The 17,500-nt window shown below is 47.8% G+C and overlaps 1 protein-coding gene across 1 annotated transcript in view; it reads right to left on the bottom strand.

The window, feature by feature from the left end:
• Positions 1-721: 721 nt before the first annotated feature.
• Positions 722-17,500, bottom strand: part of LOC124025276 (transcription factor COE3-like) — a gene marked incomplete at both ends in the record, with an annotated part of 40,443 nt that continues 23,664 nt past the window's right edge. The window contains one exon of the mRNA XM_046338831.1: positions 722-810. Coding sequence (XP_046194787.1) covers positions 722-810 — 89 coding nt within the window. The remainder of the gene's footprint in view (positions 811-17,500) is intronic.

Here is a 17,500-nt window from a genome sequence, read left to right as displayed (position 1 = left end):
TGTTATCCCCCTTTCGCAGCATTGTCTCTGAGTGATTGAATAATGATGACTTGCCAGAAGAGATTGCCTGCTCTAACTCATCTGGGCACTGAATTGGAACACAGTGTTGAATTTCTATAATAAACAGACAAACGGTTAGTTTTTGTGGTTGTCTGTCTCTCTCTCTCTCTCTCTCTCTCTCTCTCTCTCTCTCTCTCTCTCTCTCTCTCTCTCTCTCTCTCTCTCTCAGACCCAGATGTACTGACCTTCGGTAACCTCTCTCCCTCCCTCCCTCCCTCCCTCAGACCCAGATGTACTGACCTTCGGTAATCTCACTCTCTCTCTCTCTCTCTCTCTCTCTCTCTCTCTCTCTCTCTCTCTCTCTCTCTCTCCTCTCTCTCCCTCTCTCCCCTCTCCCCCTCCCTCCCTCAGACCCAGATGTACTGACCTTCGGTAACCTCTCTCTCCCTCTCTCCCCCCTCCCTCCCTCTCTCCCTCCCTCCATCCCTCAGACCCAGATGTACTGACCTTCGGTAATCTCTCTCTCTCTCTCTCTCTCTCTCTCTCTCTCTCTCTCTCTCTCTCTCTCTCTCTCTCTCTCTCTCTCTCTCTCTCTCTCTCTCTCTCTCTCTCTCCTCCCTCCCCCTCCCTCGCTCAGACCCAGATGTACTGACCTTCAGTAACCTCTCCCTCCCTCCCTCCCTCTCTCCCCCCTCCCTCCCTCAGACCCAGATGTACTGACCTTCGGTAACCTCTCTGGATCTCCTGGATGTCTGGGAATGACCTTCTGTAGCCTCTGGAAGCCGTAGTCGATGGTTGGCTCGTTCAAAGCTACAGAGAAGAGGACCCAAAAGACAGAGAGTGAGTATATAATGTGTCAAACCACACACGTTAGTTTTAGTAAGGAAAGATTTGTTCAAATAGCAGTGTCAACATATGGATTTTAATAAATGAATCAATGAATGAATGAATTATTATTATTTTTTTAATTTTACCTTTATTTAACCAGGCAAGTTAGTTAAGAACAAATTCTTATTTTCAATGACGGCCTAGGAATAGTGGGTTAACTGCCTGTTCAGGGGGAGAATGACAGATTTGTACCTTGTCAGCTCAGGGGTTTGAACTCGCAACCTTCAGGTTACTAGTCCAACACTCTAACCACTAGACTACCCTGCCAATGAATGAATGTACACATTTCTGAAGATGTTCATTTGAAAAATACATTTTTTAGAGACACGGTATATTTCTGATTCCTGGAAACGAAGCCAACTCCAAGTCCGTTTCGAAGGAAACGAAGCCAACTCCAAGTCCGTTTCGAAGGAAACGAAGCCAACTCCAAGTCCGTTTCGAAGGAAACGAAGCCAACTCCAAGTCCGTTTCGAAGGAAACGAAGCCAACTCCAAGTCCGTTTCGAAGGAAACGAAGCCAACTCCAAGTCCGTTTCGAAGGAAAGGAAGCCAACTCCAAGTCCGTTTCGAAGGAAACGAAGCCAACTCCAAGTCTGTTTCGAAGGAAATGAAGCCAACTCCAAGTCCGTTTCGAAGGAAACGAAGCCAACTCCAAGTCCGTTTCGAAGGAAACGAAGCCAACTCCAAGTCCGTTTCGAAGGAAACAAAGCCAACTCCAGACAACCACACACATAAACAGAAACAGCAGTAGTGTGAATTTCCAATCAATATTATTCACCTCAAGATACTCAGAACGATTACAGGCGAATAAACTGATCAAACCAATTGTTTTCGTGTTAGTCAACACATTATGAATGAGGGCTGTACTGGATCACAGTGGTACAGAGGGAAACCCCCAGCAATTACTCCTGTCACCAGGACGACGTCTGCATCGTGGACCACTTTCTACACACACAGATTTACCGCCAACTGGCGATGATGACATATGAATGGTTATTGCAAAGTCTACGATTTATCCCCGGGTCCTTATCCCCCCCCCCCACACACACACACCCCCCCGTCCAGCATATTGCCTGAGTGCAAACGAGGCAGGAGTACTTCGCCTTTCAATGATTTAATAATCTGAGAATGGTTGAGTACAAATTGATGTGGGCCACTATCATTCTACCAGGCTTAATCTGTGAATGGCCGACTACAAACTGATGAATGGCAGCACCACTCTTCAGCAGCACTGCACTGCACACAAACTGGCCTCATGAAATTGCAGGCTACGAATAGTAATGAATGTGTTTTTTTTTTTTTTTTTCACACCTCTCCACCCACCAACCCCGAACCCAACCTCTCCCTCGGAAACTGTAATTTGGGAGTACGACCGACGACGTGTGATAAATCAAAGAGGCCGTGGCGCCCGCGTGATCGAGCATGAATCATAATCCACCACTACGACTGGGTTCCACTGCACACATTGTGTTTAACAAGCTCTGGAACAGAGTCACGGAGGTCTATTAATAAGGAACGTCCTCGGCTCAAAGGAAAACATGAGGGGTGTGTGTGGGTGTGTGTGGGTGTGTGTGTGTGTTTGTGTGTGTCGCAGGCCTTGAAGGAGTGTGCACGGGGCCATAGGACCAAAGCCGTATTAGGGTAGTGATAGCGATAGCCCCGTTGGATGTAGAAGGCACGATCAGTAGAGTGACTGTACCAGGAGATTGACTGTACTAGTAGAGTGACTGTACTGGTAGAGTGACTGTACTAGGATAGAGACTGTGCTAGTCGAGTGACTGTACTAGTAGAGTGACTGTACCAGTAGAGTGACTGAGCTAGTAGAGTGACTGTACCAGTAGAGTGACTGTACTAGTAGAGTGACTGTACTAGTAGAGTGACTGTACCAGAAGAGTGACTGTACTAGTAGAGTGACTGCGCTAGTAGAGTGACTGTACCAGTAGAGTGACTGTACCAGTAGAGTGACTGTGCTAGGGGAGTGACTGTGCTAGGGGAGTGACTGTGCTAGGGAAGTGACAGTACTAGTAGAGTGACAGTACTAGTAGAGTGACTGTACCAGTAGAGTGACTGTGCTAGGGGAGTGACAGTACTAGTAGAGTGACTGTGCTACGGGAGTGACAGTACTAGTAGAGTGACTGTACCAGTAGAGTGACTGTACCAGTAGAGTGACTGTGCTAGGGGAGTGACTGTGCTAGGGGAGTGACTGTGCTAGGGGAGTGACTGTACCAGTAGAGTGACTGTACCAGTAGAGTGACTGTGCTAGGGGAGTGACTGTGCTAGGGGAGTGACTGTGCTAGGGGAGTGACAGTACTAGTAGAGTGACAGTACTAGTAGAGTGACTGTACCAGTAGAGTGACTGTGCTAGGGGAGTGACAGTACTAGTAGAGTGACTGTGCTACGGGAGTGACAGTACTAGTAGAGTGACTGTACCAGTAGAGTGACTGTACCAGTAGAGTGACTGTGCTAGGGGAGTGACTGTGCTAGGGGAGTGACTGTGCTAGGGGAGTGACAGTACTAGTAGAGTGACAGTACCAGTAGAGTGACTGTACTAGGGGAGTGACAGTACTAGTAGAGTGACTGTAGTAGTAGAGTGATTGTAGAGTGACTGACGCTGTAGCTGCTCACTAACACAAATCAATGGGCTCTTATCTTTCACACTAAAAAAACAACTGCCTCCATCTATTCATTACCCAGACTGCAATTTAGACCCCATCACTCATCACACACACACACACACACACACACACACACACACACACACACACACACACACACACACACACACACACACACACACACACACACACTGACGCACACACACACACACACACACACACACACACACACACACACACACACACACACACACACACACACACACACACACACACACACACACACACACACACACACACACACACACAGGAAGGCAAGCATGCGCGCACACACACACACACACAGTCACCCCAGCATGTAATTTAGTGATTAACACCTTCAGGCTCAGTGGGTCTAGTCTGATGAACGTGTAGAATGGAAGTGAATATGAAGGCTAACGTTAGCCAGGCAGACAGAGAGACAAGATGCTGACAGCCAGGGGAGAGAGAGACACAGAGAAGACAAGATGCCAACTTCCTTCCACTAAAATAATTGGTTGACTTGATGATGAAGTGGTATATTTACAGAACCGGGGGATCCGAGGACAGCGAGACGCGGTAATCAATGAAGTGGCCGCGTGCTAAGAAGCTACGGCTCAGCGTTGTAACACGCGTCAGACAGAGAGACAGACGGACGGGGTGAGGTGCTCGCTGGGTGGCCACCAGAGCTTGGCAGCTGCCGATGCTATTTGATGGTTCTTCACAATCAGGCAACTGAGGAAGACAACGGTCTCCGCATGGCAGGAATGTTGAAGTCAGATGTGTCGTTGTTAAAAGCATTGATCCTTACCTTATTGATTTTACATGACATGGCTTTGGCTGGGGATATCATCACTACTATCCCTCCCTCCCTCCCTCCCTCCCTCCCTCCCTCCCTCCCTCCCTCCCTCCCTCCCTCCCTCCCTCCCTCCCTCCCTCCCTCCCTCCCTCTCTCTCTCTCTCTTTCTGTCTCTGTCTCTCTCTTTCTGTCTCCCTCTCTCTCTCTCCGTCTCTCTCCGTCTCTCTCTCTCTGTCTGTCTGTCTGTCTGTCTGTCTGTCTGTCTGTCTGTCTGTCTGTCTGTCTGTCTGTCTGTCTGTCTGTCTGTCTGTCTGTCTGTCTGTCTGTCTGTCTGTCTGTCTCTCTCTCTCTCTCTCTCTCTCTCTCTCTCTCTCTCTCTCTCTCTCTCTCTCTCTCTCTCTCTCTGTCTCTCTGTCTCTGTCTCTCTCTCTGTCTCTCTCTCTCTCTCTCTCTCTCTCTCTGTCTCTGTCTCTCTCTCTCTCTCTCTCTCTCTCTCTCTCTCTCTCTCTCTCTCTCTCTCTCTCTCTCTCTCTCTCTCTCTCTCTCTGTCTCTCTCTCTCTCTGTCTCTCTCTCTCTCTGTCTCTCTCTCTCTCTGTCTCTCTCTCAGCACCTCCACCAAAACCCCTTCCCTTTCTCCACCCCATATTCAGAAGATATAAACGTAAATGCTATATGTGTAAAACTTCATAATCAGCCCATTAATCATCAGAGGCTGTCTTCTTCCGGGCCAATTTGTCATGTCTGGGCCGTGCCCTGGCCGACAGATGTGTGTCAGAAAGCCATATGGGGACACGGGACTAAGGGGGAGAAGAGAATAGTTTGATGATAAGACGATACCATACACACACACACACACACACACACACACACACACACACACACACACACACACACACACACACACACACACACACACACACACACACACACACACACACACACACACACACACATATACACAAACACACACACACATGTACACACACACACACACACACACACACACACACACACACACACACACACACACACACACACACACACACACACACACACACACACACACACACACACACACACACACACACACACACACACACACACACATACATACACACGCAGGCAAACATACCCACACAGCTTGAGTTGAATAGCATTGTTAAGGTGAAAGAGGCTGATCATTAAAGGACCTTTGGCTTGATAAATCTGGGCTGATGGGACTTGTTCAGAGAGAGGTAAATGTTCATCAGCTATTGATTTCATGCTAATGTGTAGAGGGAGGTCACAGAATCCTTCATTAGCACTAAACACAGTCTTGATTTTTGATAGGATGGCTATCGTACTGCAGCTCAGAGCATCAGAGAGAGAGAGAGAGAGAGAGAGAGAGAGAGAGAGATCGAGAGAGAGAGAGAGAGGGCTATTCAGAGTTGGCACATCCTTGTGGTCCCTCGGCTCCTCTCCCGACCTCAGCACTCGGCCCCTTTCCTACCTCAGCCCTCGGTCCCTCTATTGCCTCAGCCCTCGCCTGCCTCATTTCTCTGCCCCTCTCCTGTCTCAGCCCTCAGCCCTCGGCCTCTCTCCAGCCTCATTTCTCGTCCCTTCTCCTTTCTCAGCTCTCAGCCCTCGGCCCTTCTCCTGCCTCAGCCCTCAGCCCTCAGCCCCTCTCCCGCCTCAGCCCTCGGCCCCTCTCCCGCCTCAGCCCTCTGCCCCTCTCCCGCCTCAGCCCTCGGCCCCTCTCCCGCCTCAGCTCTCGGCCCCTCTCCCGCCTCAGCCCTCGGCCCCTCTCCCGCCTCAGCCCTCTGCCCCTCTCCCGCCTCAGCCCTCGGCCCCTCTCCTGCCTCAGCTCTCAGCCCTCGGACCCTCTCCCGCCTCAGCCCTCGGCCCCTCTCCCGCCTCAGCCCTCTGACCCTCTCCTGCCTCAGCTCTCAGCCCTCGGCCCCTCTCCCGCCTCAGCTCTCAGGCCTCGGCCCCTCTCCCGCCTCAGCCCTCTGACCCTCTCCCGCCTCAGCCCTCTGACCCTCTCCCGCCTCAGCCCTCTGACCCTCTCCTGCCTCAGCCCTCGGCCCCTCTTCCGCCTCAGCACTCGGCCCCTCTCCCGCCTCAGCCCTCGGCCCCTCTCCTGCCTCAGCTCTCAGCCCTCGGACCCTCTCCCGCCTCAGCCCTCGGCCCCTCTCCCGCCTCAGCCCTCTGACCCTCTCCTGCCTCAGCTCTCAGCCCTCGGCCCCTCTCCCGCCTTAGCTCTCAGCCCTCGGCCCCTCTCCCGCCTCAGCCCTCGGCCCCTCTCCCGCCTCAGCCCTCTGACCCTCTCCCGCCTCAGCCCTCTGACCCTCTCCTGCCTCAGCCCTCGGCCCCTCTTCCGCCTCAGCACTCGGCCCCTCTTCCGCCTCAGCCCTCGGCCCCTCTTCCGCCTCAGCCCTCGACCCCTCTCCTGCCTCAGCCCACGGCCCCTCTCCCGCCTCAGCCCTCGGCCCCTAGCCCCAACCAATCAATAGCACTTTCCTCTTTCAGAACTGGGTATTATGAGGTGGACAGATTTTCTAACCTTTCACCTGCTTCGCATTGCACCGCTGATATTAAGATAAATTGCCTGGTTCGGGGGTAAACATATGCTGCAATTCAAACTGTCGGCGCCGCTTTGCTCCGGGATAATACGTATTGATCTCACCCAACTTCTTCCCAATTCTGCTTACTGACCTCTGACCTCTGGGATAATGAGGGAGGGAGGGACCCACTGTGACCTGTTCAGAGGACATAGAGGAGTGTGGAGTTCCCCTACAGGGGCGACGATAATATTAATGAGGAAGACGGATATATACATACATGGATACATATGGCTGTCTGGACTGTTGGTGTCTGTCAAGACTTCTGTCTGGCTCCTATCTAGTGTTAGATATCATAGTGTTGTCTGGCTCCTATCTAGTGTTAGATATCATAGTGTTGTCTGGCTCCTATCTAGTGTTAGATATCATAGTGTTGTCTGACTCCTATCTAGTGTTAGATATCATAGTGTTGTCTGGCTCCTATCTAGTGTTAGATATCATAGTGTTGTCTGGCTCCTATCTAGTGTTAGATATCATAGTGTTGTCTGGCTCCTATCTAGTGTTAGATATCATAGTGTTGTCTGGCTCCTATCTAGTGTTAGATATCATAGTGTTGTCTGGCTCCTATCTAGTGTTAGATATCATAGTGTTGTCTGACTCCTATCTAGTGTTAGATATCATAGTGTTGTCTGGCTCCTATCTAGTGTTAGATATCATAGTGTTGTCTGGCTCCTATCTAGTGTTAGATATCATAGTGTTGTCTGACTCCTATCTAGTGTTAGATATCATAGTGTTGTCTGGCTCCTATCTAGTGTTAGATATCATAGTGTTGTCTGGCTCCTATCTAGTGTTAGATATCATAGTGTTGTCTGACTCCTATCTAGTGTTAGATATCATAGTGTTGTCTGGCTCCTATCTAGTGTTAGATATCATAGTGTTGTCTGGCTCCTATCTAGTGTTAGATATCATAGTGTTGTCTGACTCCTATCTAGTGTTAGATATCATAGTGTTGTCTGGCTCCTATCTAGTGTTAGATATCATAGTGTTGTCTGGCTCCTATCTAGTGTTAGATATCATAGTGTTGTCTGGCTCCTATCTAGTGTTAGATATCATAGTGTTGTCTGGCTCCTATCTAGTGTTAGATATCATAGTGTTGTCTGGCTCCTATCTAGTGTTAGATATCATAGTGTTGTCTGGCTCCTATCTAGTGTTAGATATCATAGTGTTGTCTGGCTCCTATCTAGTGTTAGATATCATAGTGTTGTCTGGCTCCTATCTAGTGTTAGATATCATAGTGTTGTCTGGCTCCTATCTAGTGTTAGATATCATAGTGTTGTCTGACTCCTATCTAGTGTTAGATATCATAGTGTTGTCTGGCTCCTATCTAGTGTTAGATATCATAGTGTTGTCTGGCTCCTATCTAGTGTTAGATATCATAGTGTTGTCTGGCTCCTATCTAGTGTTAGATATCATAGTGTTGTCTGGCTCCTATCTAGTGTTAGATATCATAGTGTTGTCTGGCTCCTATCTAGTGTTAGATATCATAGTGTTGTCTGGCTCCTATCTAGTGTTAGATATCATAGTGTTGTCTGGCTCCTATCTAGTGTTAGATATCATAGTGTTGTCTGACTCCTATCTAGTGTTAGATATCATAGTGTTGTCTGGCTCCTATCTAGTGTTAGATATCATAGTGTTGTCTGGCTCCTATCTAGTGTTAGATATCATAGTGTTGTCTGGCTCCTATCTAGTGTTAGATATCATAGTGTTGTCTGACTCCTATCTAGTGTTAGATATCATAGTGTAGTCTGGCTCCTATCTAGTGTTAGATATCATAGTGTTGTCTGACTCCTATCTAGTGTTAGATATCATAGTGTAGTCTGGCTCCTATCTAGTGTTAGATATCATAGTGTTGTCTGACTCCTATCTAGTCCTGTGTTAGATATCATAGCTCTATCTAGTGTTAGATATCATAGTGTTGTCTGCTCCTATCTAGTGTTAGATATCATAGTGTTGTCTGACTCCTATCTAGTGTTAGATATCATAGTGTTGTCTGGCTCCTATCTAGTGTTAGATATCATAGTGTTGTCTGGCTCCTATCTAGTGTTAGATATCATAGTGTTGTCTGACTCCTATCTAGTGTTAGATATCATAGTGTTGTCTGGCTCCTATCTAGTGTTAGATATCATAGTGTTGTCTGGCTCCTATCTAGTGTTAGATATCATAGTGTTGTCTGGCTCCTATCTAGTGTTAGATATCATAGTGTTGTCTGGCTCCTATCTAGTCCCGTGTTAGATATCATAGTGTTGTCTGGCTCCTATCTAGTGTTAGATATTATAGTGTTGTCTGGCTCCTATCTAGTCCTGTGTTAGATATCATAGTGTTGTCTGACTCCTATCTAGTGTTAGATATCATAGTGTTGTCTGGCTCCTATCTAGTGTTAGATATCATAGTGTTGTCTGGCTCCTATCTAGTGTTAGATATCATAGTGTTGTCTGGCTCCTATCTAGTGTTAGATATCATAGTGTTGTTTGGCTCCTATCTAGTGTTAGATATCATAGTGTTGTCTGGCTCCTATCTAGTGTTAGATATCATAGTGTTGTCTGACTCCTATCTAGTGTTAGATATCATAGTGTTGTCTGGCTCCTATCTAGTGTTAGATATCATAGTGTTGTCTGACTCCTATCTAGTGTTAGATATCATAGTGTTGTCTGGCTCCTATCTAGTGTTAGATATCATAGTGTTGTCTGGCTCCTATCTAGTGTTAGATATCATAGTGTTGTCTGACTCCTATCTAGTCCTGTGTTAGATATCATAGTGTTGTCTGGCTCCTATCTAGTGTTAGATATCATAGTGTTGTCTGGCTCCTATCTAGTGTTAGATATCATAGTGTTGTCTGGCTCCTATCTAGTGTTAGATATCATAGTGTTGTCTGGCTCCTATCTAGTGTTAGATATCATAGTGTTGTCTGGCTCCTATCTAGTGTTAGATATCATAGTGTTGTCTGGCTCCTATCTAGTGTTAGATATCATAGTGTTGTCTGGCTCCTATCTAGTGTTAGATATCATAGTGTTGTCTGGCTCCTATCTAGTGTTAGATATCATAGTGTTGTCTGGCTCCTATCTAGTGTTAGATATCATAGTGTTGTCTGGCTCCTATCTAGTGTTAGATATCATAGTGTTGTCTGGCTCCTATCTAGTGTTAGATATCATAGTGTTGTCTGACTCCTATCTAGTGTTAGATATCATAGTGTTGTCTGGCTCCTATCTAGTGTTAGATATCATAGTGTTGTCTGGCTCCTATCTAGTGTTAGATATCATAGTGTTGTCTGGCTCCTATCTAGTGTTAGATATCATAGTGTTGTCTGACTCCTATCTAGTGTTAGATATCATAGTGTTGTCTGGCTCCTATCTAGTCCTGTGTTAGATATGTCCCATCATGCTATTGTTCGTTTGCTCTTCCTGTTCTCTGTGTTCCAGACCAGGCCATGTCCTCAGCGAAGGCTTAGCGTTAGATCAAACCAAGCTCATGTCTGTTTAAGACCTGTGATGAACGATGCAGGTCTTTCATGAGGGGTTGGTAATGAGCTCCGATGCTCTGCCTTTATCCTGATCGGTAAACGACAGGGACAGGAAGAAGAGGAGAGATGGGGAGGGAGGGAACACGACACCTCGGCACACGCAGGCATGCGCTCGCTCGCTCACACACACACACACACACACACACACACACACACACACACACACACACACACACACACACACACACACACACACACACACACGCACGCACGCACGCACACACACACACACACACACACACACACACACACACACACACACACACACACACACACACACACACACACACACACACACACACACACACACACACACACCTTCTCCTGCTGCAGGTGAATGTAAAGTGAGGTACTGACTGGGGTCAGTTTGGGGTCTTTATGGTAATTAGCTTCATCAGACCTGATTTAGATCAGATGTAGAGGAGACTCTGGGTCTTTATGGTAATTAGCTTCATCAGACCTGATTTAGATCAGATGTAGAGGAGACTCTGGGTCTTTATGGTAATTAGCTTCATCAGACCTGATTTAGATCAGATGTAGAGGAGACTCTGGGTCTTTACGGTAATTAGCTTCATCAGACCTGATTTAGATCAGATGTACAGGAGACTCTGGGTCGTTATGGTAATTAGCTTCATCAGACCTGATTTAGATCAGATGTAGAGGAGACTCTGGGTCTTTATGGTAATTAGCTTCATCAGACCTGATTTAGATCAGATGTACAGAAAACACACTGCTTAGGTGATTGCTGCACGTGGTGTATCTCTGTGCGTGTGTGTGTGTGTGCACGTGCCCGTGCCCGTGCCCGTGCCCGTGTGTGTGTGTGTGTGTGTGTGTGTGTGTGTGTGTGTGTGTGTGTGTGTGTGTGTGTGTGTGTGTGTGTGTGTGTGTGTGCGTGCGTGCGTGCGTGCGTGCGTGCGTGCGTGCGTGCGTGCGTGCGTGCGTGCGTGCGTGCGTGTGTGTGTGTGCTTAAATGATGGAAAGCTTTGACCTTGTTCTCACTGAAACAACATTATTCAGTAGGGTGACACCCTGTACAATACTAGATGCTTGGCAGAGACAAGCCTTTATTTAGGAAAAAGGGAACTATGGTATAATAACAACACAATAGAAAATACAGCACCCACACCCCCAGATCACATGACAACAGCCACAGTTAACCTCCTATCAGATCACATTACAACAGCCACTGTTAACCTCCAATCAGATCACATGACAACAGCCACAGTTAACCTCCTATCAGATCACATGACAACAGCCACAGTTAACCTCCTATCAGATCACATGACAACAGCCACTGTTCACCTCCAATCAGATCACATGACAACAGCCACAGTTAACCTCCTATCAGATCACATGACAACAGCCACTGTTAACCTCCAATCAGATCACATGACAACAGCCACTGTTAACCTCCAATCAGATCACATGACAACAGCCACTGTTAACCTCCAATCAGATCACATGACAACAGCCACTGTTAACCTCTTATCAGATCACATGGCAACAGCCAGTGTTAACCTCCAATCAGATCACATGACAACAGCCACTGTTAACCTCCAATCAGATCACATGACAACAGCCAGTGTTAACCTCCAATCAGATCACATGACAACAGCCATTGTTAACCTCCTATCAGATCACATGACAACAGCCACAGTTAACCTCCTATCAGATCACATGACAACAGCCATTGTTAACCTCCTATCAGATCACATGACAACAGCCACAGTTAACCTCCAATCAGATCACATGACAACAGCCATTGTTAACCTGTATGCTATGTCTTAGTAAACTTGTGAGGACATTTTGAAGACCAACAATTGATTAACATTCAAAAACCTATTTTCCCAAACCCTAACCCTAGTCTTAACCCCTAACTCCAACCCTAACCCTAGTCTTAACCCATAACTCCAACCCTAACCCTAGTCTTAACCCCTAACTCCAACCCTGACCCTAGTCTTAACCCATAACTCCAACCCTAACCCTAGTCTTAACCCATAACTCCAACCCTAACCCTAGTCTTAACCCCTAACTCCAACCCTAACCCTAGTCTTAACCCATAACTCCAACCCTAACCCTAGTCTTAACCCCTAACTCCAACCCTAAGCCTGGCCTTAACCCCTAACTCCAACCCTAACCCTAGTCTTAACCCCTAACTCCAACCCTAACCCTAGTCTTAACCCCTAACTCCAACCCTAACCCTAGTCTTAACCCCTAACTCCAACCCTAAACCTGGCCTTAACCCCTAACTCCAACCCTAACCCTAGTCTTAACCCCTAACTCCAACCCTAACCCTAGTCTTAAACCCTAACTCAAACCCTAACCATAGCCTTAACCCCTAACTCAAACCCTATAACCTTAACCTCTAACTCCAACCCTGATTATAACCTTAACCCCTAACTCCAACACTAACCCTAGCCTTAACCCCTAACTCAAACCCTAACCCTAGCCTTAACCCCTAACTCAAACCCGAACCCTAGCCTTAACCCCTAACCCCTAACTCCAACCCTAACCCTAGCCTTAACCTCTAACCCTAGCCTTAACCCCTAACCCCTAACTCCAACCCTATCCCTTAACCCCTAACCCCTAACTCCAACCCTAACCCTAGCCTTAACCTCTAACTCCAACCTTAACCCTAGCCTTAACCCCTAACCCCCAACTCCAACCCTATCCCTAGCCTTAACCCCTAACTCCAACCCTAATTCTAACCTTAACCCCTAACTCCAACCCTAACCCTAGCCTTAACCCCTAACTCCAACCCTGATTATAACCTTAACCCCTAACTCCAACCCTGATTATAACCTTAACCCCTAACTCCAACCCTGATTATAACCTTAACCCCTAACTCCAACCCTGATTATAACCTTAACCCCTAACTCCAACACTGATTATAACCTTAACCCCTAACTCCAACCCTAACCTTAGCCTTAACCCCTAACTCAAACCCTAACCCTAGCCATAACCCCTAACCCCTAACTCCAACCCTGATTATAACCTTAATCCTGAGCCTAAAATAACCTTCTTACAAGTGAGGATCGTCAAAATGTCATCACTTCTGAGTTTTAAGTGGTTTACTATTGTTGTGAAGACTTCCGGTACTCACAAGTACAGTAAAATGTACACACACACACACACACACACACACACACACACACACACACACACACACACACACACACACACACACACACACACACACACACACACACACACACACACACACACACACACACATACACACACACAGAGAGAGAAACCAAAACATGGAAGGGAAGTGTCTTTTAACACTAGAAGCATATTGTTTTACAGTGGGTTCTGAAGGAGGAAGGGAGAGGGGGAGGAGAGGGAGAAGAGAGGGAGAAGAGAGGGAGAAGAGAGAGCGAGAACAGAGAGGGAGGGAGAGGGAGAAGAGAGAGCGAGAACAGAGAGGGAGGGAGAGGGAGAAGAGAGGGAGAAGAGAGAGGGAGAACAGAGAGGGAGGGAGAGGGAAGAGAGAGAGGGAGAAGAGAGGGAAGAGAGAGAGGGAGAACAGAGAGGGAGGGAGAGGGAGAGGAGAGGGAGAAGAGAGAGTGAGAACAGAGAGGGAGGGAGAGGGAGAAGAGAGGGAGAAGAGAGAGGGAGAAGAGAGGGAGAAGAGAGAGTGGGGAGAGGGAAGAGAGAGAGGGAGAAGAGAGGGAAGAGAGAGGGGGAGAACAGAGAGGGAGAACAGAGAGGGAGGGAGAGGAAGAGGAGAGGGAGAAGAGAGAGCGAGAACAGAGAGGGAGGGAGAGGGAGAAGAGAGGGAGAAGAGAGAGGGAGAATAGAGAGGGAGGGAGAGGGAGAAGAGAGGGAGAAGAGAGAGGGAGAAGAGAGAGAGGAGAAAGAGGGAGAACAGATAGGGAGGGAGAGGGAGAAGAGAGAGAGGACAGAGAGGGAGAGAGAGGGAGAACAGAGAGGGAGGGAGAGGGAGAAGAGAGGGACAAGAGAGAGAGAAAAGAGAGAGGGAGAAGAGAGGGAGAAGAGAGAGGGAGAAGAGAGCGAGAAGAGAGAGAGAGAGAGAGAGGGAGAGGAGAGAGAGAGAGAGAGGGAGAGGAGAGAGAGAGGAGAGAGGGAGGGAGGGATAAGAGAGGGAAAAGAGAGGGAGAAGAGAGAGGGAGAAGAGAGGGAGAAGAGAGAGAGAGAGAGAGAGAGAGGGAGAGGAGAGAGAGGGAGAAGAGAGGGAAAAGAGAGAGGGAGAAGAGAGGGAGAAGAGAGAGGAGAGAGACGGAGAGAGAGAGAGGGGGAGAAGAGAGAGGGAGAAGAGAGGGAAAAGAGAGAGGGATAAGAGAGAGGAGAAGAGAGAGGGAGAAGAGAGAGGGAGAAGATAAGGAACAGCTGGGGTAATTTACTCTCGTGTCTTCTTCCTGACTGAATAATCTGACTCCCTTAATAAAAACAGGAAGGGATTCATTTGGAATGCATCCCATAATGGCGCCCTATTCCCTACGTAGTGCACTAGTTTTGACCAGGGTCCACAGGGAATATGATGTCATTTGGGACACAACCTAGGTCTGCTCCCGCCAGCTGCCTGGGTTCAGGCTATAAATGAGTTCCATTTTCATTTGAATAATGTTCATCTTCCTGCTACTTCCCAATCATGCGTTGGTAATAATTCAGTTAGTTTTGTCCTCGCTGAAAACAGACCACCATCATAATTACTGTTTCTATGAGCAGGCCCTAGAAATACAACACCATACATACAACACCATGCCAACCGGAGAGGCATTTGTTATTGTCGAGTCCGACTGAGACGTAGCAGGGAGGCAGAGGGGGAGGAGGGGGCGGGGGCTTGCAGAGGGGGAGGAGAACAGAAAATGTCCCTCAGGTCTGTACTATACTCCACTATCTCTGCCAGTGAGGCTGCTGATACTGTGAACTGGGGGGGACAGACAGAAAATGTCCCTCAGGTCTGTACTATACTCTACTATCTCTGCCAGGGAGGCTGCTGACGCTGTGGGGGAACAGAAAATGTCCCTCAGGTCTGTACTATACTCCCTATCTCTGCCAGGGAGGCTACTGACACTGTGAACCGGGGGAGGGGACAGAAAATGTCCCTCAGGTCTGTACTATACTCCACTATCTCTGCCAGGGAGGCTGCTGACACTGTGAACTGGGGGGCAGACAGAAAATGTCCCTCAGGTCTGTACTATACTCCACTATCTCTGCCAGGGAGGCTGCTGACACTGTGAACTGGGGGGGGGAACAGAAAATGTCCCTCAGGTCTGTACTATACTCCACTATCTCTGCCAGGGAGGCTGCTGACACTGTGAACTGGGGGGGGGCAGACAGAAAATGTCCCTCAGGTCTGTACTATACTCCACTATCTCTGCCAGGGAGGCTGCTGACACTGTGAACTGGGGGAGAACAGAAAATGTCCCTCAGGTCTGTACTATACTCTACTATCTCTGCCAGGGAGGCTACTGACACTGTGAACTGGGGGGACAGACAGAAAATGTCCCTCAGGTCTGTACTATACTCCACTATCTCTGCCAGGGAGGCTGCTGACACTGTGGGGGGAACAGAAAATATCCCTCAGGTCTGTACTATACTCCACTATCTCTGCCAGGGAGGCGACTGACACTGTGAACTGGGGGGGGGGGGACAGACAGAAAATGTCCCTCAGGTCTGTACTATACTCCACTATCTCTGCCAGGGAGGCTGCTGACACTGTGAACTGGGGGGGGGGGGGGGTCAGACAGAAAATGTCCCTCAGGTCTGTACTATACTCCACTATCTCTGCCAGGGAGGCTGCTGACACTGTGAACTGTGGGGGGAGACAGAAAATGTCCCTCAGGTCTGTACTATACTCCACTATCTCTGCCAGGGAGGTGACTGACACTCCACTACAGATTGAAAAAAAGAATGAAATAAAGTCAAATCTAATTTCTCCACAAGTCATTCCCCTTGAGGGGTGTTGGTGATTTCAGTGACAAAGTGCTATTTGCTGACAAGTTTACACATTAACTCGGCGGATCAGAGGATTGAAAACGCCAATAGCCAATTATATCACCTTGAGGATATGAAATGTTCCAGGGACAGGTAACTAGGTGAAGATATGACATGTTCCAGGGACAGGTAACTAGGTGAAGATATGACATGTTCCAGGGACAGGTAACTAGGTGAAGATATGACATGTTCCAGGGACAGGTAACTAGGTGAAGATATGACATGTTCCAGGGACAGGTAACTAGGCGAAGATATGACATGTTCCAGGGACAGGTAACTAGGTGAAGATATGACATGTTCCAGGGACAGGTAACTAGGTGAAGATATGACATGTTCCAGGGACAGGTAACTAGGTGAAGATATGACATGTTCCAGGGACAGGTAACTAGGTGAAGATATGAAATGTTCCAGGGACAGGTAACTAGGTGAAGATATGACATGTTCCAGGGACAGGTAACTAGGTGAAGATATGACATGTTCCAGGGACAGGTAACTAGGTGAAGATATGACATGTTCCAGGGACAGGTAACTAGGTGAAGATATGACATGTTCCAGGGACAGGTAACTAGGTGAAGATATGACATGTTCCAGGGACAGGTAACTAGGTGAAGATATGACATGTTCCAGGGACAGGTAACTAGGTGAAGATATGACATGTTCCAGGGACAGGTAACTAGGTGAAGATATGACATGTTCCAGGGACAGGTAACTAGGTGAAGATATGACATGTTCCAGGGACAGGTAACTAGGTGAAGATATGACATGTTCCAGGGACAGGTAACTAGGTGAAGATATGACATGTTCCAGGGACAGGTAACTAGGTGAAGATATGACATGTTCCAGGGACAGGTAACTAGGTGAAGATATGAAATGTTCCAGGGACAGGTAACTAGGTGAAGATATGACATGTTCCAGGGACAGGTAACTAGGTGAAGATATGACATGTTCCAGGGACAGGTAACTAGGTGAAGATATGACATGTTCCAGGGACAGGTAACTAGGTGAAGATATGACATGTTCCAGGGACAGGTAACTAGGTGAAGATATGACATGTTCCAGGGACAGGTAACTAGGTGAAGATATGAAATGTTCCAGGGAC

The sequence above is a fragment of the Oncorhynchus gorbuscha genome, unplaced genomic scaffold (assembly GCF_021184085.1).
Source record: "Oncorhynchus gorbuscha isolate QuinsamMale2020 ecotype Even-year unplaced genomic scaffold, OgorEven_v1.0 Un_scaffold_2209, whole genome shotgun sequence".
NCBI classification, from domain to species: Eukaryota; Metazoa; Chordata; class Actinopteri; order Salmoniformes; family Salmonidae; genus Oncorhynchus; species Oncorhynchus gorbuscha.
The sequence above is the reverse complement of the archived record's forward strand: the minus strand, read 5'-3'. Positions and strand labels throughout refer to the sequence as shown.